General features: G+C 40.9%; 1 protein-coding gene across 1 annotated transcript; it reads right to left on the bottom strand.

Moving 5' to 3' along the window:
- Positions 1 to 7,136: 7,136 nt before the first annotated feature.
- LOC131199963 (acetylserotonin O-methyltransferase-like) lies at positions 7,137 to 23,798 on the bottom strand. Its single transcript, XM_058186249.1, has 8 exons — positions 23,727 to 23,798; positions 16,240 to 16,414; positions 15,739 to 15,868; positions 14,263 to 14,331; positions 13,460 to 13,578; positions 11,887 to 12,027; positions 11,600 to 11,722; positions 7,137 to 7,345 (listed from the first exon to the last, which is right to left on the bottom strand). Exons 1-8 carry the CDS (start codon positions 23,796 to 23,798, stop codon positions 7,137 to 7,139), a joined length of 1,038 nt encoding a protein of 345 aa, XP_058042232.1.
- Between the last annotated feature and the right edge of the window lie 1,219 nt (positions 23,799 to 25,017).

Below are 25,017 nucleotides of genomic sequence, written 5' to 3'. Positions count from 1 at the left end.
AATGTTGTAGCAGATAATTTTGTGTACTACGCTTAGGTCAAACTGAAGGTGACCTAGTTCTAATTTGCCTAAGCCCAAAATTTCAAGCCTGGTGATATAAGGTATTCTGTTGTGAGCAGAGGAGTAGAGACTATTCTCGCGAAATATCTCTGAACTTGCTTAATTGTATTAATGTCTGATATACAGTGCGAGTTCCAGGCAGATGAGCTGTATTTGAGAATTGGTCTAGCAAAGGTTTTGTATGCCCTAGTTTGCAATACAATATTACCAGAGAAGAAGTTTCTCAAGATTAGGTTAACAACTGTTAATGGCAATGCTGTTACAGTGAGTTCTGGCACTTAGATCATTAGAGATGAGTATTCCAAGGTCCTTGATAGAGTGAGGGTCATCTATGAGGTCATATCCGCCCAGTTTGTATTTGGTGTTCTGATTTTTTTTTTTGCCAATGTGTAAGACAGAGCATTTGTTGGTTGAGATTTGTAGTTGCCAATTGTTTGACCATTCTGACACATAGTCAAGGTCTCTTTGTAGGGCAGCAGCATTGTTGGTGGTGTTGAATAGTTTGACATCATCAGCAAAGAAAACGCAGTTGCTTATACTCTGATTGCAAAGGTCATTTATGTAAAGCAGAAAGAGTGTGGGTCAGGGGTGGGTCCCACTTACGTTTACTATCGGTTCGCAATGGGAGTGTGCATACACGTTTGCTTTGCTCGCGCACGTGGTAGTGCTTCTGCGCATGTACAGATCATCCATGATGACATCTGGCTGGGTGGCCGGACCGAACCAGGAACAACCCACCACTGGTGTGGGTCCTAAAACTCTGTCTTGGGGGACACTGCTGTTAACAGGTGCAGGGTTTGATAGGGCACACCCTATTTTGACTACTTGTTGCTTACAGGAATGCAGCTATCCACTTATGCAGGAATCCGGAAATGCCATAAGATTTTAATTTTAGAAGTAGTTTGTTGTGTATCACTGAATCAAAGGCTTTACAGAAGTATATGTAAATTGCATCTATTGCTTTAATATTTTAATATCAATATTTAATATGAAATAATATTTTATATTTTATATTTTGATATTAGGAGTCAAAAACTTACTTGAGCAAGGAAAGGAAAAAGGAAAGAAGGGAAGGGAAGGGAAGGGGAGGGGAGGGGAGAGGAGAGGAGAGGAGAGGAGAGGAGAGAACATAACATATAACATAACAACAGAGTTGGAAGGGACCTTGGAGGCCTTCTAGTCCAACCCCTTGCCCAGGCAGGAAACCCTATACCATCTCAGTCAAATGGTTATCCAACATTTTCTTAAAAATTTCCAGTGTTGGAGCATTCACAACTTCTGCAGGCAAGTCGTTCCACTGATTAATTGTTCTAACTGTCAGGAAATTTCTCCTTAGTTCTAAGTTGCTTCTTTCTTTGATCAGTTTCCACCCATTGCTTCTTGTTCTACCCTCAGGTGCTTTGGAGAACAGCCCGACTCCCTCTTCTTTGTGGCAACCCCTGAGATATTGGAACACAGCTATCATGTCTCCCCTAGTCCTTCTTTTTATTAAACTAGACATACCCAGTTCCTGCAACCGTTCTTCATATGTTTTAGCCTCCAGTCCCCTAAGAGTTCTCTAAGAAGAGAAGAGAAGAGAAGAGAAGAGAAGAGAAGAGAAGAGAAGAGAAGAGAAGAGAAGAGAAGGAAAAAAAGAAAAGAAAAAAGTAATCTTTATGCCAAAAAAGCTCTTTATGCCAAGGAGTGAATGATATTCTGATGGGGTTCATAGTTTTCCTTCAGTATGACGCAGTACTGTGATGAAGTACATGGCAGCAGGAAAAGATGGAATTCCTTTTATACTTTTAACTGTGTATAAAGACTGCAAGTCAGGACAAAGTAAATCATATGGCCTTTTTTGCTGTTAAATTTGCAAGTAAATTGCTTTTTATTCTAAATAAATTTGGAAATTAATTTCTTTTTACCTCTGTCTTCTTTAATTCATCACCATATCAAAGGTTTTTCCTATACCAAGGTGTGTATAGTTATTTCAAATTATTCAGATTGCATTGCTAAAATAACTCTAAATAATCCAATGTGAACAGAAACTTGGCACTTGCTAGAGAGAGAGATCATGCAGAATAATTTTTGTTGATGATCTCTTTAATATTCATGTGAGAATTGGAGTCAAGATCTTTTCTTTTCTTTTTTAAAATAATTTTATTTATAGTTTTTTCTTTAACATATGTAAGTGCTTAGTGAACAGTGTATTGTCTGGGTCAATTTACTTTATACACAATACTAATAACAATAGTAATACTATTCAAATCAGGGGTGAAATTCTCCTGGTTCGGACTGGATTGGCCAATCCGGTAACAATGGCAGTGGGTGGTTCGAAGAATCGATAGCAAAAATCCCTCCTCCCCCATCCCCGGCCCATGCCCAGCTGAGCCACGCAACTGTCAGAGCCTTTTTTTTTACTTTTAAAAGCATTTTTAAAAACCTCTTCGGCTGAAAGGTTGTAAAAAAATGCTTTTAAAAGGCAAAAAAAGACTCTGACGATCGTAGCTGAGCTGCCTGATCATCAGAATTTTTTTTTACTTTTAAAAGCATTTTTTACAAGTTCTTCTGCTGAATAGGTTGTAAAAAATGCTTTTAAAAGTAAAAAAAAAAGATTGCGCGCCACAGCTGATCCCCCCCCCAGTGTGTGCTGTTCTACTTATCCCATGCTTCCTTTTGGCATGCACTGTGCATGTTTGCACCTCGTATTTGGTGCATGGTGTGTGCTGCACATGCATGCACAGCGCGCAATGGCATCCAGCAAACTAGTATTAAATTGGTTCAGATTTCACCACTGATTCAAATACACATTGTAATAATCTTTCAACTTCTAACATTTACATCTAGATGGTAACTATAATATTTTATATAGCAGTATACATAGTGAAATTTTCCCCATTTCTAATTTCTACCTCTATTTTCTAACTCTTACTCAAGCAAATCCTATATTAAGAAGTATTCTATATCTATCCATCATCTCTTAATCTTTTTAGTATTTCAACTTTTATTGACTTTTTGCCAAATCTCCCATGTTCTTCCCTTGGGAACTTATATCTCCTTACATCACTCATATTTAATCTAAGTATTTCATCTATCTCATCATCTCCCTCTCGCTGTTGAATCTCCAAGAAACCCATGTAGGTCTTGTTTAACTTTTCTTCTTTCGCCTCATAAAATATTCTATCGAGCAGTATTTATAATCCAAAATAGCCCACCAGATTTCCCCATGTCTCATTAAGCCACATAATCAGATGTTCAGTTTCAAGGGCAATTCCTGTTGTTTATAACCCACACTACTTTTTGAAGATCTTCAAAAAGCTTACCAGTTGCTCCCAACCAGCCAAAAAGCAAATAGATATCAAACAAAAGGCAAAAAGAAAAAGCCTTCTAGGTGTTGTTTCCTTCACTCTGTTTCTCCTTTTCTTATCAATCCTAAATTTCTGATTTTCTGTCAAGGTCTTTTCCAGTATAGGGTATTATCTTTTTTTCCACCAGAAGATAGTACCCCAGCCCAAAGTTCCAGCAATAAAACAAGTGGAACATATAATAGCTGATTTCCAAATAATCATACAGTCCATTTTCTTTATACAATTTCTTCCTGTAATCAAGCAATATTATCAACAAATTAAATTCACTTTTCATGATGTTGCAAGTACCAGTCTGGTCTTTCTGCATTTTAGAGCTTCATGGTCTCCCATTAAAATTTCATTTCTCTTTCAGGCTTATAATCTCTCTCTATGTGTTAACTCGCTGCTTTCTCAGTGCTTTAGAGAATCTTTCTTTCAGAAATTCTTTTATTTGGGGTTAGGTCAATATATATCTAATATATATTCTATATTAGAATATAGAAGTTGAAAATTACCTCACCCAGTTCCAATCCACTTTTAACAAATCGCTCCAGCTCATCTCTTTCTTCGGTTGCCCTAGCTTCAGTCCTGCCATAATGGCTATCTGTCTTCTTCATTGGTTGGGAGGGTGCCTTGGATCAAATGGAAGAGCCTCTGGTCTCCCATGATCAGCAAGGGAGAGATCCCTCTTTCTTCATCACCCCTCCAGGGTGACTTTAGCCCCTTACAGCCCCCAACAAGAAAGAATCAGCTGGGATTCATGGAGCCCTGCTATCCTTGACCTGTTGTGGTCTGTCAGCAGCCTAAGGAGCTGACAACGGAGTCGGACAGCAATGAGGCTGAGGTGAGGCCAGGGCCATCAGGAAGTGAGGTGCAGACTCCAGAGTTTCCAGAGACTGATAGTAGTGAGGCAGAGGAACAGGAGGAGCCTGTTCCTAATGCATGTATGAGAAGAGCTGCCAGAAGGCAAGAGCAGCTCAAGCAGAGAGGACAACTCAGGAGTAGGGCCAAGAAATGATTGGCCCCTCCCATAAGGCTTAAAACAGACCAGCACTGGCGTTTGAGCTTTGCCTGAAAATAACGTTGTAGCTGCATCTTCTGCTTCGTCCTCTGTTTCGTCTTCTGCTTCGTCTACGTCTTTGTTTTTGTGGCTTCTGGACATTTGCCAGGAAGGGCCTTTGGCAGTTTGCCTAATTGGACCAAGGTTTGCAAAATAACTGAGGAATTTGTGTTGGGAAGCATTTGTTTTACTTTGAGTTGAACGACGCTGGGAATGAAGTAATTCCCAGCTGTTCAAATAAAGTTTGTTTGTTTTTCCATGGACTAAGTTTATTACTACTTACTTGGGCCTGGTTCACAACATGACTGTCCCGTCATGAAGCCAAACTGGCTTGAGGTCAGTGACCACCCCACTCTGGTTATCAGGGACATTAAGCTCATTCTTGTATAGTTCTGTGTGATTTTGCCACCTCTTCTTAATCTCTTCTGCCTCTGTTAGGTCCCTGCCATTTTACCTGTAAGGTCCCTGCCATTTTGGTCCTTTACCATGCCCATCTTTGCATGAAACGTTCCCTTCATAGCTCCAATTTTCTTGAAGAGATCTCTGGTCTTCCTATTCTATTGCTCTCTTCTTGCTTGTTCATTTAAGAAGTCATTCTTATCTCTTCTAGTTATTTTTTGGAATTCTGCATTCAATTGGGTATATCTTTCTTTTTCTCCCTTGCCTTTTGCTTCCCTTCTTTCTTCAGCTATTTGCAAAGCTTCCTCAGACAGCCATTTTGCTTTCTTGCCTTTCTTTTTCTTTGGGATGGTTTTAGTTGCTACCTTTTGTACAATGTTGTGAACCTCTATCCATAGTTCTTCAGACACTCTGTCTATCAGATCTAATTCCTTAAATCTGTTTGTCAATTCTACTGTATCAGGGATATGATTTAGTTCATATCTGTGTGGCCTAGTGCTTTTCTCTACTTTCTTCAATTTAAGCCTAAATTTTGCAATGAGAAGCTCATGATCTGAGCCACAATCAGCTCCTGGTCTTGTTTTTACTGACTGTATAGAGCTTCTCAATCTTTGGTTCTAGAGCACATAGTCAATCTGATTTCTGTGTTGACCATCTGGTGATGTCCATGTGTAGAGTCATCTCTTAGGTTGTTGGAAAAGAGTGTTTGTTATGACCATCGTATTCTCTTGACAAAATTCTATCAGCCTGTGCCCTGCTTCATTTTGTACTCCAAGGCCAAATTTGCCTGTTATTCCAGTTATCTTTTGGCAGTTTTAATGAGCAAAGTTCTATTGGGCTTTTGGGAGAGGCAGTAACCCAAAATTGAGGCAGTAAAATAAGGATCATCCATACAACAGCAGATTTTGTACTGATAGAGTTTACTGCCAGCTCAAGAATGGGTGGAGTAGAGTTCAGTTTATACCACGAAACAGGTGGCCCCTTTCAAATCAGTTAATTGAGATGAGTTTGTTGTAAATCAGGGAGAGAATAGAAAACAAAGCTCCAAAGGAGAGAAAAGATCACTGAGAGGGAAAAGAAAGAAGGAATTTTGAAGTTACACTTAAGATATGCTCTGAAAGTTGAAAGCAGAAACAAGCCAAAAGAGCATGAACCAGGATTCTGGGGGCAAACCAGCTTGGCTGAATTTATGCAAGTAAGGAGAGATAAATAAGCCTTGCAGAACAAGGATAAAGAATAAAAATAAGGCTTCCAATTATGTGCTCATGTGATTTATAGAGGTTGGGGCATAACCATCAATTAACCGCCCATTTTTAGTCACCCAGAAGTGAGATGGGTGGCAAACAATTTTAAAAATAAAACAACACAACACAACACAACACAATACAATAATAAAAGCAAAACCCCTATAGTCCAGATCCACATCTGCACTAAGTGGTGGAGATAAACCTGCTATGTATGAAAGTCACTCTTAAGGATGCAGGAAAAGCATTTCTATGCACTAAATTGAAGGTTGATAAAACAGGATTTCAATTCTATGATACAGTGATTGGACAGTAGCATATTTACTTATTTGTTTCTTTTATTTGATTTCAATACATTAAGGTGGCATACGTAGCAGTCAATTTGCTCTATGACAACCCACTACAAAAGTACTTAAAAGATTAAGGGAAAAGCTGAATAAAATTCTTGGAACTCTTGAGGGTCAAGGCTAGTGAAAGCAATTATAGGAATTAGTTGTCTGCAATCGCATCAATAGTCATTCACGCATAACATGAATATGAAGAGCAGGGTAGACATAGTAGCATATAGGAGAACTCAATGAAATTGCCATCATGCCAAGCTCAATTACCACCCATAGCTGTATTGGAATGCAGCTGGAAGTTGTAAGGTAATAGAAATCCCTAATGCCAAATGTGTAGTTCTAGAAGCCCAGGTTACACAGCCTTGGAACAAACCCTGGAGAATCGTGATTGTCTTGAATTCCAATCTGCAAGCAAGATCTGGGGAATCGTAGAAAGTGGTGGATTGGGCTGGAAGAGAATATTTAGAAGCTGTTACAGAAACACCAAGACCAAGAGCATCCTTAAGGCCTGGGAAATGAGACTTGACCTGACTCCTCCTTGATTAAATGGTGTATAGGAGAGAGAAGGTAACTCATAAACAGTTTTGCAAGGTCCTTTGCATAGTAAATAGATACATCTATACACTCACAAGTTATAATACAATAGTAAATGCAACTTTATTATTATAATTTTTTAACACTCACTAGGAATGAAGCACATTGAATATTATTTTCTGGCCAAAATGACATCAAAGACATTTCCTTTCTTAAACTGAATATCTTTAAAGCCAGCTGTGTTGAGGAGCGTACGATGTTCAGATGCTTTCCGTGTTTTTCCTTCAGAGTGAAGCAACATTAAGATGCAGTACATATGAGCAGGAAAAGACCCAGATATTTCTTCATCAATAGTTGGTTCCACTACTAAGACTCCACCACCTGTTGCAAAAGTAATTTGTTAACTCAGGAATAGGTTTCTTAGGAAAAAAAACTATCCATGCATTTCATTTTCATTCCTATGGCTGTGGCCTTTCTCCAGTAGTGGGATTCAGCTGGTTCGCACCAGTTCAATAGAAACGGTAGCTAAATTTTTGCTCAGTTCTGTGAACTGGCTGAAGTGAGTGGCATGAAGCCTTGCTATGCCCGGCAAGGGGTGGTGGGAGAAAAGATGGCAAGAGGAGCCCTTTCTCTCTCTCTCTTTCTCTTTGTATGTCTCTGGGCTCACCTGGTGCCACTGTCCACCACAAAGGCTGGGAGCCACCCTGCCATCCTCCATGGGTTTCAGATGCCGCTGAGGAAAGGTGGAGGAAGGAAGAGAGAGAGACAGAGGCCTGCAGAGTCATCAGGACCTTTCCTCAGTGGCATCTCAAACCCATGGAAGATGGCAGGGGGCTTCCTGCCTGCATGGTGGACTGTGGCACAGGGTGATCTGAGAGAGAGAGAGAGAGAGAGAGAGAGGGAGGGAGGGAGGGAGGGAGGGAGGAAGGGAGAGATATGGATGAATGGACAGTTGGGTGTGTGGCTGACAGTTGGCTTCCACCGCCAGAGAGAATAGGGAAGGGAAGTAGCCAGGCTGCCACTGCCTTTCATTATGGCATGTGGAGCGAGATGGAGCTCTCTCCCCATCTCCCCCACCACACCGGGATGACAGGACTTTCTACACCTCACTTAGCCAGCCACCCCCTTTATCAATGCAATTTGGGGTGACAGGTGGGGCAAAGAAAGAAGAGTATTCCCAACTCCCGGGCCGACTGACTTCTTCCTGGCAACTCTTTCTCTCCTTTTGGTGTTGGCCATCAAAGACAAGGTTTTTGTGCCCGACCCACCACTGCCCAGATGCCGTTACTTCCCCCAAGCATGTCTTTGCCTACCTGATTACTTTTTTTAGTCCAAACTTGTTTCCCTGCACATGATGGCAAGAAACATGATTAAGAAACATGATGGTGCTGGAAATCAGGTAGGCAAAGAAATGCTTAGGGGAAGCAAGGGAATCTGGGCAGTGGTGGGTAGGGCAGGTTCTGTGGTGCGGCAGTGCAATGGAGAAATGGACAATGGAGCAACCAACATGAGGGAAGGAGGAAGCCACTTTCCCTTTTTCCCTGCTCCTCTTCCTTCCCTTGTGCAGGCCTCTCCATTGCATTGCAGTGTCCAGGATCCACTTTGATAGCAGTAGAGGGAATAATTTGCCTGGCCAAACTAACCCCACAGTCTCCCCTACACTGGGCCCAGCTATAATCGTGCTGCCAACTTAATTCCTCTCCCCTCTCACTTTTGCCCGCAGACTGAGCAACAACCCCTGCACACAGCTCCACAGGGAGGGGGGAATCCCTCCCTCCATTTCCCTCTAATTCTTCACCTTCCCATGTGAGCTCTTGAGAGCATCAAATCCTTGTTTCTATTGTAGCCCACTTCCTGCTGTCCCTTCACCATGCAACAAGTCCTTACCTTCTTTCCACAACTGGCTGCCGGGGAAGGCAAGCCAGGGCTGAGCAGTTGCCGCTGGGCTCCCCACCAGCCCACATCTCACCACCCTTGTCACAAGATGCCTGCAGCCTCCGCCTGTTTTTCGGTGCAGCTAAATGCTTCTTGCATCAAAAAAGAGACGGAGGCTGCAAACTTCTAGGAGCAACTATTACCAGAGCTGCTTCGCTTCTTGAGTGTGTCGCTGCCCTGTTCCACGCACTGGACATGCACACACACATGCAAACTGTTGCCTGCTGCACCGCTCTGCTCGGATTTGCCCAGGCAAGCCCTTTCAGCACAGCAGCAGGCAACAATGTGTGCGTGCATGGCCGGTGCATGAAACAGGGTGATGGCATTGTGTTCAAGAAGCAGAGTGGCTCCAGTAATTTTCGCTGCAAGAAGCCTAAAGCCGCCATTTCTTTTTCGGCACAAGAAGCATCCAGCTACACCAAAAAAAAGAAGAGGTGGCTGCAGGCATCTCATGACAAGTGGGGGCTGACAGGGAACCCAGTGGCGACGGATCAGCCCTGGCTTGCTTTCCCCTCTGCCTGCCACAACCCACTGTAGGAGGAAGGTAAACCCAAAGAAAGAGGTAAATAGGTAGAATAGAAATTCATTTTTCCCTACCTGGTTCTGTGGGCGTGGCTTGGTGAGGGGGTCATGTGACTGAGTACCCCTCCCCAACCAAGCCACACCCACAGAACTGGTAGGGAAAAATTTTGAATTTCACCCCTGGTCAGGTTGGCTGTCATGGGAGGCTTGTCCCACATGTGTGGCAGAGCTGAAGCACACGGATGGGCCATGCGTCCCATGACAACCAACCTGATCCTGGGCAATCCGGTTGGTAAATTATTTGAATCCCACCACTGCCTTTCTCCCATCACTTTCCCCCTCTTCTAAAGCACTGTTTTGGTCTCTTTTTCCCTAGGTTAAATCCATGGTCTATTTTAGTCTCCTAGAGTCCTAAGAGATATCAAAATATTTTGCCAATCCATAGCTAATTCTGCATTCCCTAACTCAAAGCATATACTACTTTAGCCCAATTTTAACAGATTGGAGGCCTTAGTCTGTTCCCTGCCACTTTTCTCACCCAAGGGAGATGGCTGTTGTGTCTGCACCCCCCGAGCCGGGCCTCCTGCCAGGAAGTGACTTGGATCCAGGCCTGCTGCCAGAAAGTGACTTGGAAAGTGAGGGGGAAGGGCTGTCAGGACTTACCTCAGGAGCACTGGCTTCCCTGGCTCAGCTCCAGGAGCCAGAAGCAGGCCAGGTGGAAGAGATAACGAGGCCTCCATCCCCTGACTCTTCCCCCCCCAGGCCACACCTTCAGACCCAGCTGATGGCAATCAGGCTTGGTTGGACCCTAGGTTTTGTAGGCAGGAAAGGCGAGAACAACAGAAGCAGGGGTGGGGCAGGCCTAGGAAGTGCTGAGTCATGGAGCCACACCCCACAGGATATAAAAGGCAGCAAGAGCTGCTGTGTCTCTTTGTAACAGGCAAATCCACTGATTGACTAAGAGCTGAAGTTTGTTCCCGGGTGACTCACCAGCATTGTGGAAGATAACAGAGGCACTTGGCAGCGCTGGCTATTCTGCTGCCAGAGCTGATATTGCCAGCTAATTAAGCCATCACTCAGACGGAGGCGAAGAGTGGCCCAGGAGACCAATGTGCCCTGATCTATTACTTTTACCTTTTTGTGTAGCTACTGACAGGTGAACCAAACAAATGTAAGACACAGCCAAAAAGCTAACAAATGACTATCTTTGAAGGGTAGAAAGGCTAACACAAAGGGAACTTCTGTGTGGAGTGGAGAAAAGAGTCTGGAATCCTGAAATCCAAACTTCCTTTCTCAGACCAAGCACAGTGGTTCCTTTCTGTACACAGAGTGGAAGGGAATTTCTATATTGAGCCAGAGAAAAGAAGCTTAGTTTCTGAAGAGTTTCTCCAGGCCAGTGCAGAAGATGCCTTCCGCAGATAGAGGGGACGGGAATTTTTGTAGTAGGCTGAAGAAAAGAAACTGAGATACTGAAGATCTGAGCTTCCATTCTCTGGCCCAGTGCAGTGGTTCCCTTCTGCACATGGACGGCCAGGAAAAGCCTGCAGCGGATCAGGGAAAGAAACCTGTGTCAGTCTCCAAGAAAAATATGTAATGATTCTTCCTAATAGATTTCTTTATTGTTCTACATGTATAGACAGAATCTTGCCAAACTGAAGTACACTACTATTTACATGAAGCATAAGATATGGGAACTGTTAGGGAGGAGTTGGCTTCACTTTCTCTCTTCCACAAACTATCTGAATTGAGTTATAGTTTACTCCTCTGGAATGTGCCCGCACCTTTTTGGGAATCTTCCCCACTAAATTCCACAAATCAGACCTTTGAGATTCAAGCTTCCTTTCAACAATCCAGTGCAAAGATTCCCTTCCATTCATGGAGAGGATTGCCTGCCCTCTTTTGGTATGCAGTTTTTCAGTCTGCTGTTTGATAACCCCAACTGGCAGAGCCAAGATTGCATGTGTTGAGCAAATGGTCACATGGTGACTCATTTAATGACTGCAAAGGCCTACAAAAAAACTTCTCAGCCAATTTTAGGTCACAGATTGAGCACTATCTATATTTTGTCATAGGTTGTTGCAAGTACAGCAAAAAAGCCATGGAGGGCTCTGATTGGCTTGCTTCTCTTCCCATTCAAAATGGCAGTTTTTCTCTTTCTGGCAATGCAAATATACCTACCTGGCTTACAGGCTGTAAATACTTTTGTTAGTAGCTGGATACACTTTTCATCATTCCAATTAAACAGGACTCTTGATAATATGTAAAGATCTGCTTCTGGAATTGGATCTTTAAAGAAATCTCCTGCAAAAAGAATAATTCTTTTAATAAGGTAGAAATTGAAGTCTATTATCACTTTAGAAACAAAATTTATTCTCTTTTTCACAAAGCTTGGCTCAACATTGCCACTAGATTCTTTCAATAGTGTTTTTTGAAATACAGAAATATTGATTCCAAACATATATTACCTTCATGGAAAGTGATCTGGGAGTCATCTGAGAATGCATTAAATTTTTTAGATATTTCCACAACTTCAAGAAGATCAAAAATTTTCACAGTACAATTTGGGTATTTTGAAATCAATTCTTTAGCTAAGCCACCACTACTTCCTTGAAAAAAGAACAAAATGAAAACAAAAAACTATGTAAGAAAAAATATCCTGCATGTCAACATTTTTAACAATTGACTAGAATATTTATGATTACTTTTTTTAAAACTTAGCTCATTGTTTTATTCTTCATCCATCTGGGCTAATCCGGCATATAATATTCTGATTTAAACAAATATATTCATTAAGATATCTATTGTCTGATTCCTTCTCCTACATTGTTGTATTTTTATTGCTGTCTTTTTACTATGCACATTTTTTTTCATTTCTTTGAAAACCTATTTACTAAGTATGACTTTTCATTCTACTCCTATCCAGTAACTCTTTGCATCACTTTTTCCTTCATTACTTTGCTTTATCAAAACTAAAGCCCACCATTTTATTCTAAGTGGATTAATCCAATCTTTTTTCTACACCATCGCTTATAATTCCATGCGATAGTATCTATTTTAAATCAGCTTTTGCCTTTTTCCATCCTATGAAACCATTTTCAAAACTTAATACCAGTTACATAAAAAGGGTAACTGTTTGATGGTGAGGATAATAATTCTGATCCAACATAATTTCAAAGCACAATGTTGAGAAAGGTAGTTCTATGATTTTCATATTGTTATGGTCATCCCAGGTCCAATTGTGAGAATTTTCCAAAATTTCTTTGAAAGCAGCTCAGTTTTGCAATGTGTTCACTGGAGATTGATAGGGAGTACTACTTTGCAACATTAAGATACATGGTTAGCAAAGCAAATATTATGTAAAAGAGCAGCTAAAGCCCATTGTATGCACATCAGATGTTGTGTTCAAGCATCTTTTACCGTAAAAACTCCACAACAGTAAATATAGAACTGTGATGCATTCTTTAATGATTTTCATACATTTGTGTGTGTGTGTGTGTGTGTGTGTGTGTGTGTATGCCTTCAATGAAGTCTTGAATCCTGGCGAATGGACAAGTTCCTGCTGTTTTCTTATCAAGGTTTCAGAACTGGTTTGCCACTGCCCCCTTCCTAGGACTGAGAGAGACTGGCCCAAGGTCACCCAGATGGCTTCATGCCTAATGCAGGATTAGAAGTGACAGTGTCCTGGTTTCTAGTCACTACACCACCTGGTTCTCTTTTCATATTATGCCTCATGGTAATTACTCATCCAGGCAAGAGAGGAAAAAAGAAGGAGAAGAGTGCTTTCATCTTCAAAATTTCTCCCACCTCTTTCCAAACAGTCTCAGGACTGTTACTAGTTACTTTGAAACATCCAGTAATTCCGATAAACAATTTTAAAAATAGTTATTTATAAATAAAATTCAAAACTCTAGAAAAAATAAAATCACAGGATGGTATCTTGAATTCTACTTTTGCAATTGGAGAATTACAAGATTCCCAGAGTATCGCATGGTATTAAATTGATAGTAATGTACATGATGAAGACCGTCAGATACTTACCACCCAGATCATAAATGATCTGAAAACCAGAAAGATCAAAGGCAGAGACCACTTCTTTTCCATGCAGACTCCAAGCCTCATCCATGTACCTGAAAAAGCTTTCAAAGCCTTCCTTTGATCTAGAATTGAAATTTTTACTGGCAGATGATTAACAGAGCTACAACTAAATGAAATACATGAGTAACATCTGACCATGAAGCTAGAATTGCACTCTTCATTATTCTATTCATCTTTTGCATACTCTGGTTTTAAAGAGCAGGTTGCTTAATATCTGGATTGAAGTGAAATGGCATTAGGTGTCTGTTCGGTGGAATTATTCTTATTGCCATTCAGTTTATGACCTGAGTAATTCCTGGCCAGTCTCCTGAATATACCAAAATGTGCCTGAAATTCAGCTGTTTTTGAAGAATCTCAAAAATAGCCCAAACTTCAGGAATTTTGAATTATTTCCAAGCCAGGAAATAATGATCAGATGAGTTTTGGAGCAGAAGATAATGAGAAAAAAAGACAAGATTATGACAATCCTATTCAGCACATCTTTCCACACCTTCTTCTCCTTGCAAACCATCTTCCACAATTTTCATTAACTGGTGATAAATTGCCCAGTAGACAGTTTGCAACCTAGTCTCCAAATTTGTGATTGTAGGTTGGATGAAGCATGAGCATAGTTAGAGCAAAGCTGGGCTTTGGTTCTGCTTATGGCACATTGGCCAAAATCAGTGTTGTTGGGTAGCATTGCTAATGTACTCCTTCTGTCTTATTAAAAAAAACTTTTAAGAAAGTTATAAAAATGCTACTTTTACCTGTACACAGGTCCATAAAATTCCTTTGAAGAAATGCCATATATTGATAAAATCTGAGGTTTCCCATCCCTGTAGCAAATTGTTTTTTTTTAATTGAAAGCAACAAAAGTACCATTAGTGATTACGTTTTTTTTCTTTCTTTCCAGCATCAAATAGTACATATATTCAAATAGTGAATCATATTACTTGCAAAAAATTACTATAAAAAGAGCACAGGCTCTCAACAGTACTAGAAACCAGTGAAGTGAGTGAACTGAAATTAAATCTTTATGTCTATCTAGTTTCACTACTTTTTATTATTAAATAGTATGAACATCAAATAAATTCCTTTAACCAATTCTCTTAAAAGCTTTTTTTTAAATATTAGACTCTCTGAATTCTGATATTTCATCAATTGAGTTTTGCTTCAATCATCAAAATGTCAAATGGGAAGTCAAATGCTAAGACAATTTAAATATTTTAACTGGATTAATAACCTTTAAGCAACAACATCAACATCAATAATTGCAGGTCTTTTGGAAGGACATAATACTTGGATAAAAATGCCAAATCTAAATATCTGGCTGACTGTGCAACCGATCATAATAATCCTCAAGACTTTCCCCAGATCAGTCAAAGGGTTTGGATAGCAAACTGTAAAGTATACCAAAATTTTCCCAGTCTATCTCCCTGTCCCAACATCTGGTAGAGATTTTCTGGTGGTGAGCAAGATGAAATTCTAAGAATTCAATGGCTCTACTTGTCTCAATCTATCAGTTAGGTTTGATATTCCTAAATAATAGATATGTTCTATAACCTACATTTACATACTGGGATATTTCATACTGGGATTTCATACTGGGATAAAGTATTAGTAAAATTTCTAGTAAATTGTAAAACCCCATACTTTGAATTAAAAACAACATGCACAGATATCTTATCCAAAATAATAATAATAATAATAATAATAATAATAATAATAATAACAACAACAACAACAACAACAACAACAACAACAACAACAACCTTAACCCAGCTTTTTATAGGTTAGCTTTATATGGGTCTGTCCAGGCATGCCTGTATATAGATAGACACATTCTCCAAAGGCATTGAGCAAGAATTAAAATTTGATTAAGTGGATAATTAATATGCACCACTAAAATGTCCAAAACAAATGTGTGTGTAATCAGTTCACCATCACTGCATCTGTTGAAACTCCACCTCTTGTAAGCAAGACATAACGGTGCTTAAACAAATCCACAGCTTCAAAGATTATTAGTTATTTGATCTCAGGAGAAATAGCTGAGAAAACAGGTGAATTGTATTGAATAATGATTATTTTAGAATAATTTAGTGCATAATCATAAAAATGGTACAATTTCCAAGCGAGGACTCAAATCCCAGGTACTTGTGTGGGAAAGAAAGCCCTCAGAGTGTCCTGGTCCCTAATATGCTCTTGGTGAAAAGATTTTTATTTCACCAATGATCCCTTCTTACCTTACAGCTTCAGGCAAGTATTGCAGTGATGAATATGCACATTCTGAAAAAAACTTCATAGTATAATACTGAGACTTTGGGCTTGATTTAGCCAGAAAGAGATTAGCAAACTCTGTGTTTCCATAAAGTTCTGAAAATGAAAGCATAAGACAATTGCTTCAAAACACCATTGCTGAATTCCATATGCTTTTGAGATGAGCAAAGCATAAGGTTCATTATAAATAATTACATTTCAGTTTATTTCAGTCACGAAACCCTTTTTATCTGGCATTCCAAAAAGAGTTCCTGAGATGTTGAAATAAGTCACAGGCTGGCAAAGTGGCTGAGTTCTTTGGACATAAGCATTATAATGTAACAAATTAGTGAGCAAAACTTATAACTATGAATAACCATTTTAAATTAAAAGAATAAGAAAAGAATGGCCAGAAATGCTAACTAAAAAGAATGTTACATGGTCATTTTTAAATAAATGTAACTGCTTTTCCCTGCTAATGAGATCACCTTTGCCCTCCTTCCATTCCACTTTCAGGACCTTTATCTCCACACAGGCCCCCAGCAGCATCTGCATTCCTTTGAGACTGGTCTTCAAGTGTTCTGCCACAGTCTTACAGGATAGCAGTTCCCTTGATTCTCTCAGCAGATCGAAGATACCCAACTGACTGGCAGTAAATATGATCTTGAAAGAAATGGACAGATGTACAAAAAGGAGAAGGTGTGAATACAGATTTAAGTTTTTTAGGATTTCAGATGACACATAGAACCGTACTTGCACACCAGAGAATGATAGGCTCTAGGAATCAGGAATTATTATATATGGCAACCAACCTATCCCACCTATCCCACTGCTACTGTTAATGAGTAAGAGAAAAAAAAGAGGGGCTTGTAAATCTATTTCTTTGCACCACTATCTCATCTCAGAATGGAGTGATTAACAGCCCAGAGGCACTCAACAGCAAGATGTATGGCTTATAAATAAATAAAAATTAAATGGAGCAACACAACTGCAACTAGTAAAATCGCTCTTGAGTGCTGGGTTTATTTAACTTATTTGTGGGAAAAGAGCTGGAAGGAGAAAAAAAACCTTTCCATGATTAAGGACTGTGGGAGCATTTTTTATTTTTTTATTTATTGCTTTTTAAATGATAAAAAAGAGAAAGAAAACTAACAAAAGCCAAAAATAATAATGATAGAAATATATACTTTGTCAAAAAAAGGGGGAGAAAGTATTTGTGAAATACAACCCTCCAAAAATAAGGGTTTATATGATAAGCGTTAATAAAGGTAAATATATTTCAGTAAAAATGTAAACAATTAAAATTCCATATATATTTATCTAATGCAAATATTATTTATGCATAACTTTTGAATACATTTATAAGACTATGTTTATAACCTAAATTGTATAAATTGTTTTGTTTGAATTGCTCTCATATTACATTATACTTGTCCATGCAAAATCCATGTTTTCTTCAATCTTCAATCAGTGGAAAGTACTATCAGGTCTTCAATCCATTGAAGAATTATTATTATTATTATTATTATTATTATTATTATTATTATTATTATTATTATTATTATTATTATTATTATTAGATTTTTTATACCGCCCTTCTCCCGAAGGACTCAGGGCGGTTCACAGCCAGATAAAACAGGAAAAAGTGCACAATAAAACAGTAATAAAAAAACTTATTAAATATAAGGCCAAATTAAAATCCATTTAAAACCATAAATCCCCATTTACTACATTTACTGTAGCTTTCCAATGCTGTGTATTAGGTTTTTTGCCATAATAGGGTCAGAATTTTGTCCTTTTGACAAATTCCATCTACCAGGTTTGTGCTTCAAGATAATAGTCTATGAAAGTTTTAGCTTTTGTGGTACACTCATATTTATATAATTCACTATTACTTTTGGTAAGTATAGGACTGTGAAAACGTATCATATAAAGAAGTACTATCTGTATTACATCCAGTGGTGGGATTCAAATAATTTAACAATGCCCTAATGATTTCTATGCCCTAATGATTTCTTCCAACAACCAGTTCATCAAACTGCTCAGAGAGTTAACAACCGGTTCTCCCGAAGTGGTGTGAAGTAGCTGAATCCCACCACTCATTACATCTCCAACAAAGTGCTATTTCTGACAATTTCTCACCCTATTATTTATAGTTGGGCTTCCTGATAAAGTCAAATTGACAAAGGAAAAAAGGTCAAATCTTTATTTTTTTCAGTCGCTCTAATCTATTTGCCAACACTGCTGTTAAAATCTTCGTGTCAACATCATCAATGAGATTGAACAATAATTAACACACTGACTATGATCATTATAAGCTTTTGGTATAACTGAAATATAAACCTAGTTAAATGCCAGTGATAAAGTTACCTTATCAAATATCTCTTTGTACACTTGACATAGTTTTGGCACCAAAAGATATATAAATGTTTTATACCACTCAAGAAGGTGCCCATCTTATCCTGATATTTTACCATTTTCTGTTTTTAAAATTATGTATTTAATTCTACCTCAGATAGTGGAGCAAATAAACATTTTCTGTATTGTGTAAAGATGGTATATTAATTTTATTTTAAAATCTCTCTATATTGTCCTTCAGTACATTGTCTGGTTTGCTACAGGTAGTCTTCCCTTAACAAGGGGTCATTGTACAACTATTTGAATTTATAATTCCACATAATTGGTGCTTTATACCCTGTAAAGTAACCCCAGACATCATAAATGGTTAGAATGCTCACCCTGTGGTCACATGAATGGATGTTGAGTAGTCAGGCTTCCAGAGGGACATAGTTGCTTAGTGGCTAAGATGCTGAGCTTGTTGATCGAAAGGTTGGCAGTTCAGCAGTTTGAATCCCTAGTGCCACAAAACGGGGTGAGCTCCCATTACTTGTCCCAGCTGCTGCCAATCTAGCAGTTCAAAAGCATGTAAAAAATGCAAGTAGAAAAATAGGGACTGTTAAATTCGGGCAATAACGAGGCAGGAGACCAGGATAGTGACAACAGCTCTTTACTATATGGTGAACCCAGCAGCCAGTGCTGGGAAAAACCTCTCTTTATATACAGTTTAGCCGGAGGCTTCAACCAATCAGCAACGTGCTATTTTCCCGCCAAAACTTTTAAAGATACATTACACTCCTTCCCTCCCAGAAAGCACTTTACCAATATTTACATAGAATTAACATCTTATTTTTCAACGTAATCACGCAAGTAGACTGGGCGTCTCCTGACTCTTTCGGACCTGCGCAATTCATTTTCTGGGAGTGAGTCGAGCTGACCGGAGGGACTGTTCGTTCCTCTCAGCTCCTCCTCTAGGCCATCCGGCCCTGGCCTGATTCTGGACAATGCTTCCTTTGCGCTCCGAACGAAACGTTCTGCAAGGCCGTTCGTCGCAGGGTGGAAAGGCGCCGAGAGGACATGTCGGATGCCCTCCTCTGCCAAGTACCCCTCAAACTGGGTTGCCGTGAATTGCGGGCCGTTATCGGAGACTAAAGTATCGGGCAACCCGTGGGTTACAAATAGGTGCCGTAGGACTGAAATCACGGCCTCGGCTGTCATGGATCTCATGAGAATGATTTCCAGCCATTTGGAGTAGGCATCGACTACTACCAGAAAGGTTTGGCCGTGGAAGGGGCCGGCAAAATCGATATGGATCCTAGACCAGGGCCCTGGGGTCTCTCCCATTCCCGAATCGGGGCCGTTGGGGGTAGCGGTCTGGACTCCTGGCAGGCCTGGCATTTCCCTACCCTTTCAGCAATTTCCGAGTCCATTAAGGGCCACCACACATAGCTTCTTGCTAGACCCTTCATTCTCACGATCCCTGGGTGACCTTCGTGAAGGAGATCCAATACCTTTTTCCTCAATTTCTCCGGGATCACCACTCGATCCCCCCATAGCAGGCACCCCTTGAGCCGAGAGTTCCCCACGTTTTTACAAACTCTTTAAACGCTCGCCCGCAGCGGCCAACCTCTTTGTACCCAACCAATTACAGTTCTTATTGTAATGTCCTTATACGAAGCCGAGCCACCTCTTTGGATGTGACTGGGCCAGAGTCCAAAGAGTCAATTAGCAGAACTGGTATCCCGGAGTGGGGTCTTGATAGTCTCTGGTAACGGGCATCTGCTCAGGCGTCTGCATGCCTAATTCCTTTCCTGGCGGTGTAGTAATTTGTAAGAATCGCTGCCAGGAAGATAGTCCATCGGGTCAGTCTTGGCGAAAGTGCCACAGGCGTTGGGCGATCGCCTGCCAACAGACCTAGCAAGGTCTATGGTCCGTGATGATTTCAAAATCACGACCAAATACATATTCATGGAATTTCTTTACTCCGGAGACTATAGCCAAGGCTTCCTTATCAAGCTGGCTATAATTCCTTTCAGTTGATGACATGGTTCGGGAGTAATATGCAATAGGGGCTTCTGTGCCATTTGGTAACCTGTGGCTGAGCACAGCCCCACCCCATAGGGAGATGCATCGCAGCTTAACACTAATGGCAGCGTGCCATTGTATTGGATAAGGAGGCTATCACTCGATAGGAGATTCTTTACCCTTGAATGCCCTAGCTTCCGCCTTTCCCCAAGACCATGCAGCCGTCTTTGCTAGTAATTTATGCAGCGGCTCGGCTACTGTTGCCTTATTCCTTAAGAATACCGTAGAAGTTGACCAGACCTAAGAATGCCTGTAACTCCGTTTTGTTCTTTGGAACCGGGGCCTTCCTGATGGCCCGTACCTTGCTCTCAGTGGGGTGAATCCTTCCCTGTCTATCCGTAGCCCAGGAATTCCACAGACTCAACCCCGATCTGGCATTTGTTCAGTTTAACTGTGAGACTGGCAGACTGGAAAATGCCCAAAACTTTTCGCAGCCTTACCCTAATTCCTCTAGATTCTCAGCGGATACCAGTACATCGTCAAAGTATGGTACCACCCTGGTAGTCCTGCAATAGCCGCTCCATTAGGTTCTGAAATAACCCTGGAGCCACACTAACCCCAAACTGTAACCGGGTACACTTAAAAGCCCCTCTGTGAGTCACAATTGTCTGCGCTTCGGCTGTGCTGCTATCTACGGGCAGCTGTTGATAGGCTTGGGCCAAGTCTAGCTTGGCAAAAACTTGCCCTTGCCCCATTGAGTGCAGTAAGTGCTGTACCACCGGAACGGGTAAGCACTCTTTGCAACGCTTTGTTAGCGTTGCCTTGTACTCAGCGCAAATCCGGACCGACCCGTCCGGTTTGACTGGGGTGACTATAGGGGTCTCCCACTTAGCATGGTCAACTGGCACTAGAATTCCCTGGTTTACTAGCTTGTCCAGTTCCCGGTCAATCCTGGGCTTTAGGGCAAACGGGACCCTCCTAGCCTTTAGACGGATAGAGGCAACTTGGGGGTCTAAGTTAAAAGAGATAGGGGTCCCCGTGTACTTGCCCAGGCAGTCTCTGAAAACGTCCCCAAATTCTTTCACGAGTGCGTCTTTGAGGTTGACTTCGTTTCTGAAGATTCCAGTCACTCCCATGCCCAATGCTCGGAACCAGTCCAGTCCCAACAAGCTTGGCAGGGTCCCATCGACTATGGTGATGGGCAGAGTTTTCTTGTAGTGTCCATACTCGACGTGGACGGACGTTACCCCTCGAACAGGGATGCAATTTCCTTGGTAGTCTTGTACCTTTAATTTCTGTGGTTGCAGCTTGCGCTTTGCGATGGCGGGTAAGGCTCTCACGAGATTGTCCCAGGACATGATCGTGATCGCTGAGCCGGTGTCCACCTCCAATCGGCACGGCACCCCCTCAATCTTTGCCTTTGTAAAGATTTTTTCTCTAGGCGTGTTGATGCGTGACCCACTCTCACGACAGTCTGATTCAACTTCGCGCCTTTTTTAAACTGACCACTCGCGGGCCGCTTCGCCGTTCCCGCGCTCTGATTGGCCGGTTTGAATTTTTGGCGGGAAGGTTGGGGTGCTCGACAGGCCTGTGCTATGTGCCCCTTCCTTTCGCACCGCCGACACACCACATCCTTAAATTTGCATTGTTGTCGTTGGTGTTGCCCTCCGCAACTTGCGCAGTCACCCCGATCTTCTTTCTCCGGCCTCCCGGTGTGGAAGACTCCTTCCTCTTCCTCACCGTCCGACTCAGCCTGGATCTCCTCGTTGTGGACCGGGGTTGATTTCGCACCAGCCGTTGGTGCGAGCGGCTTTTGTAGGGTTTCCGCCGCTTGGGTAGACATCTCGTGAGCCCTGGCTTCGTCCAAGGCGTTTGCCAGCGTTAAGTTGCTTTTAGACAGCAGCCGCCTCCGCAAACGGATGTCCCTGACCCCGCGGATGAGTTGCTCCAGCAATGCCTCATCCAAATCTCGGTACTCGCAATGTTTTGAGGCTTTCCTCAGGGCGGCCATGTATGCGCTGATGGACTCGCCCTCTTGCTGTCTCGCTCCCAATTGAACCGTTGCACATACTTGGATGGCGTTGGTGCATAATGGGCTTTCAATAAAGTCTGCAGAGTTTGCCACGGTACCGACTGTACGGCGTTGGCTCCGCCAGGATTCTGCGGTGTCGAAAACTTCTGGACCGCAGTGGCTCAGGAAATCGCTCGCTTCCTGTTGTCTGAAACTCCTTGAAGTTCGTTCGCCTCGAGGAAACACTCGAAACGAGCCATGTATGACCCCCATTTTTCCTTAGCTGGGTCGAATGGCGCTGGCGGTGTGTAGCCGGACATCGCTGCTTTCCGCCCCTTGTTTGCTGGGTTCGCGTCTTCCTGGTGAGTTCAGCTCTTTTCCTGGCGCTCTTAGCCTCGAAATCCCATCCTCGTCGCCAGTGTTAGATTCGGGCAATAACGAGGCAGGAGACCAGGATAGTGACAACAGCTCTTTACTATATGGTGAACCCAGCAGCCAGTGCTGGGAAAAACCTCTCTTTATATACAGTTTAGCCGGAGGCTTCAACCAATCAGCAACGTGCTATTTTCCCGCCAAAACTTTTAAAGATACATTACAGGGACCATCTTTGGTGGGAAGGTAACAGCATTCCGTGTGCCTTTGGCGTTTAGTCATGCCAGCCACATGAACATCTTTGGACAGCACTGGCTCTTCGGCTTTGAAACGGAGATGAGCACCACCTCCTAGAATCGGGAAAGACTAGCACATATGTGCGAGGGGAACCTTTACCTTTTATCTTTTTAGGTCAGGTTTTATTACTTCCAGCATTCCACAGTCACATGACTGTAATTCATACTGCTTTTTTGCCAGTTTGTGACAAAAAGGGCTGTTCAAATGAATGGATTTACTTAATGACTTGGGCATTCACTTAATAACTGTGGCATTCTTTAATAACTGTGATGTTTGCTTAACTGCCATAAAAAAGGCCCTAACTTTACTTCTGGTCATGCAGGTACTTTCACTTACAACTCTAATGACTTACAACCAGTGGTGGGATTCAGCCAGTTCGCACCACTTCGGGAGAACCGGTTGTTAACTTTCTCAGCAGTTTGGTGAACTGGTTGTTGGAAGAAATCATTAGGGCAGAGAACCGGCTGTTAAATTATTTGAATCCCACCACTGCTTACAACCATATTTTTTTTTTTTTTGTTTACATTTATACCCCGCCCTTCTCCGAAGACTCAGGGCGGCTTACAGTGTATAAGGCAATAGTCTCATTCTATTTGTATATTTTTACAAAGTCAATTTATTGCCCCCCCAACAATCTGGGTCCTCATTTTACCTACCTTATAAAGGATGGAAGGCTGAGTCAACCTTGGGCCGGGCTTGAACCTGCAGTAATTGCAGGCTTTGTGTTCTTAATAACAGGCTGTACCAGCCTGAGCTATCCGGCCCCTGAATATTTCAAGGCTCAATAATAATAATTATATATATTGCCTGTATATAATTCTGAATTTTTAACAAATTGATACTTTATAGCCATTGAGATTTTACACAGACAAAGAATATGTTTTTGTAAGTCTTAATATCTGATACATTATTTGTAAGTATTATATATCTTACCTTTGAAATTATAAATGAATGCTGGTGATGAAATAAGAGTTTTATATTTTCAGTTTCTTCAGAAGAATGCATTATGTTCTTAGGAAGTTCTACATTAGTCCTCTTCATATTAAATCAAAAATATTAAATCTTCAGTTCACTAGGCCAGCACTTTAGAATTTTATGAGTTGATGCCACAATCAGGAAGTCAAAGTTGCAAAAATAAAAAAGCCTAAAAGGAATTATTTTAAGTAAAGCAAAAGAAAAGAGGGAAGGGAAATTTCATTAAATATATGGTAATGAGAATCATCACTATTCACAGAAGCACAAGTAAGGAACTATATTTGAAATATTCACATTGATTCTAAGAATTTTCTTAAAAATAAAATTTTCTTAAGAAGAAATTTAATCACATATTTCTGAAAATTAGAAGAGTTTTAATCATAGAAATTTAGAAAAAGCTTACTTTCTTCCTTTTAGAGAGAGATTAGAATGCAGTTTTTACTGAGGAGGAAAGAACAGCTTGATAATTACAGCAATAACATGCTTTTAAAAGATGTTAAAAGATTTGAAACTCCAAAGAAGGAGTTAAAGAAGAAAATGATTTTGCAGATTTAAAACAGAATAAATATAATGTGATAATATAGCAATGTTGTTTTACAAATGGACTATACATATTTTTTCATTTAAAAATCTAGATGTATTTTTGTGAGAGAACATATTTAAACCAACAAAAGGAAAATATAAAAGAAGAAATTTTAAATTATTTAACTATTTAGAATACATTAGTCTTTTCAAATGAAATCAGTTTGCAAGACAAACTATTGCTTTTTTCTTCTTCTAGATTCCCTAGACTGCAATGATAAATGTAGCAAAGGGGGGGAAAATCTAATAAAAATATTATTCAGGAATATTTCAATGTGAACTTATGGTATTCTTCAGAGTCTTCTGATATTCCATTTAATAAAGTAAAACATGAGTTGACCTTGACTCCTTCTGAGACCATGGATATTCATGTTCTCCTCCTGGATGCAGTATTGCAGAATAATATTTTACAAGTATTGAAACAAAACTGTAATTCCACCAATTGGAAATAAATCTTCTGCAGCTTTGTCCTTGTTAGAAAAGAAAAATCTGCTATGGAGGAAAGGAAAGAATAAAATAGTTGCTCAACCTGTATCCATTTATACTGTCTAAGAGCAAAGGTGTCAAACTCGTGGCCGGCGGGCTGGATGCCCCAGGCGATGGCCATGCCCACGGCTGGTTTAGCAAAGGGGGGGGAGTCGTGATAAATCACATGACAACGCCATGA

Source organism: Ahaetulla prasina, chromosome 5, assembly GCF_028640845.1.
Source record: "Ahaetulla prasina isolate Xishuangbanna chromosome 5, ASM2864084v1, whole genome shotgun sequence".
Taxonomy (NCBI): Eukaryota; Metazoa; Chordata; class Lepidosauria; order Squamata; family Colubridae; genus Ahaetulla; species Ahaetulla prasina.
This window is presented reverse-complemented; position numbering and strand designations above follow the sequence as displayed.

Bases quoted from the DNA above. Each gene is read 5' to 3' on its own strand.
- LOC131199963 (XM_058186249.1), bottom strand. From the start codon at position 23,798: ATGCATTCTTCTGAAGAAACTGAAAATATAAAACTCTTATTTCATCAC. The intron at 16,415-23,726 runs GTAAGATATATA...ATTTCTTTCAAG, and splicing joins ATTCATTTATAATTTCAAAG to ATCATATTTACTGCCAGTCA. The intron at 7,346-11,599 runs GTAGGTATATTT...CTTTTGCAACAG, and splicing joins ATTTACAGCCTGTAAGCCAG to GTGGTGGAGTCTTAGTAGTG.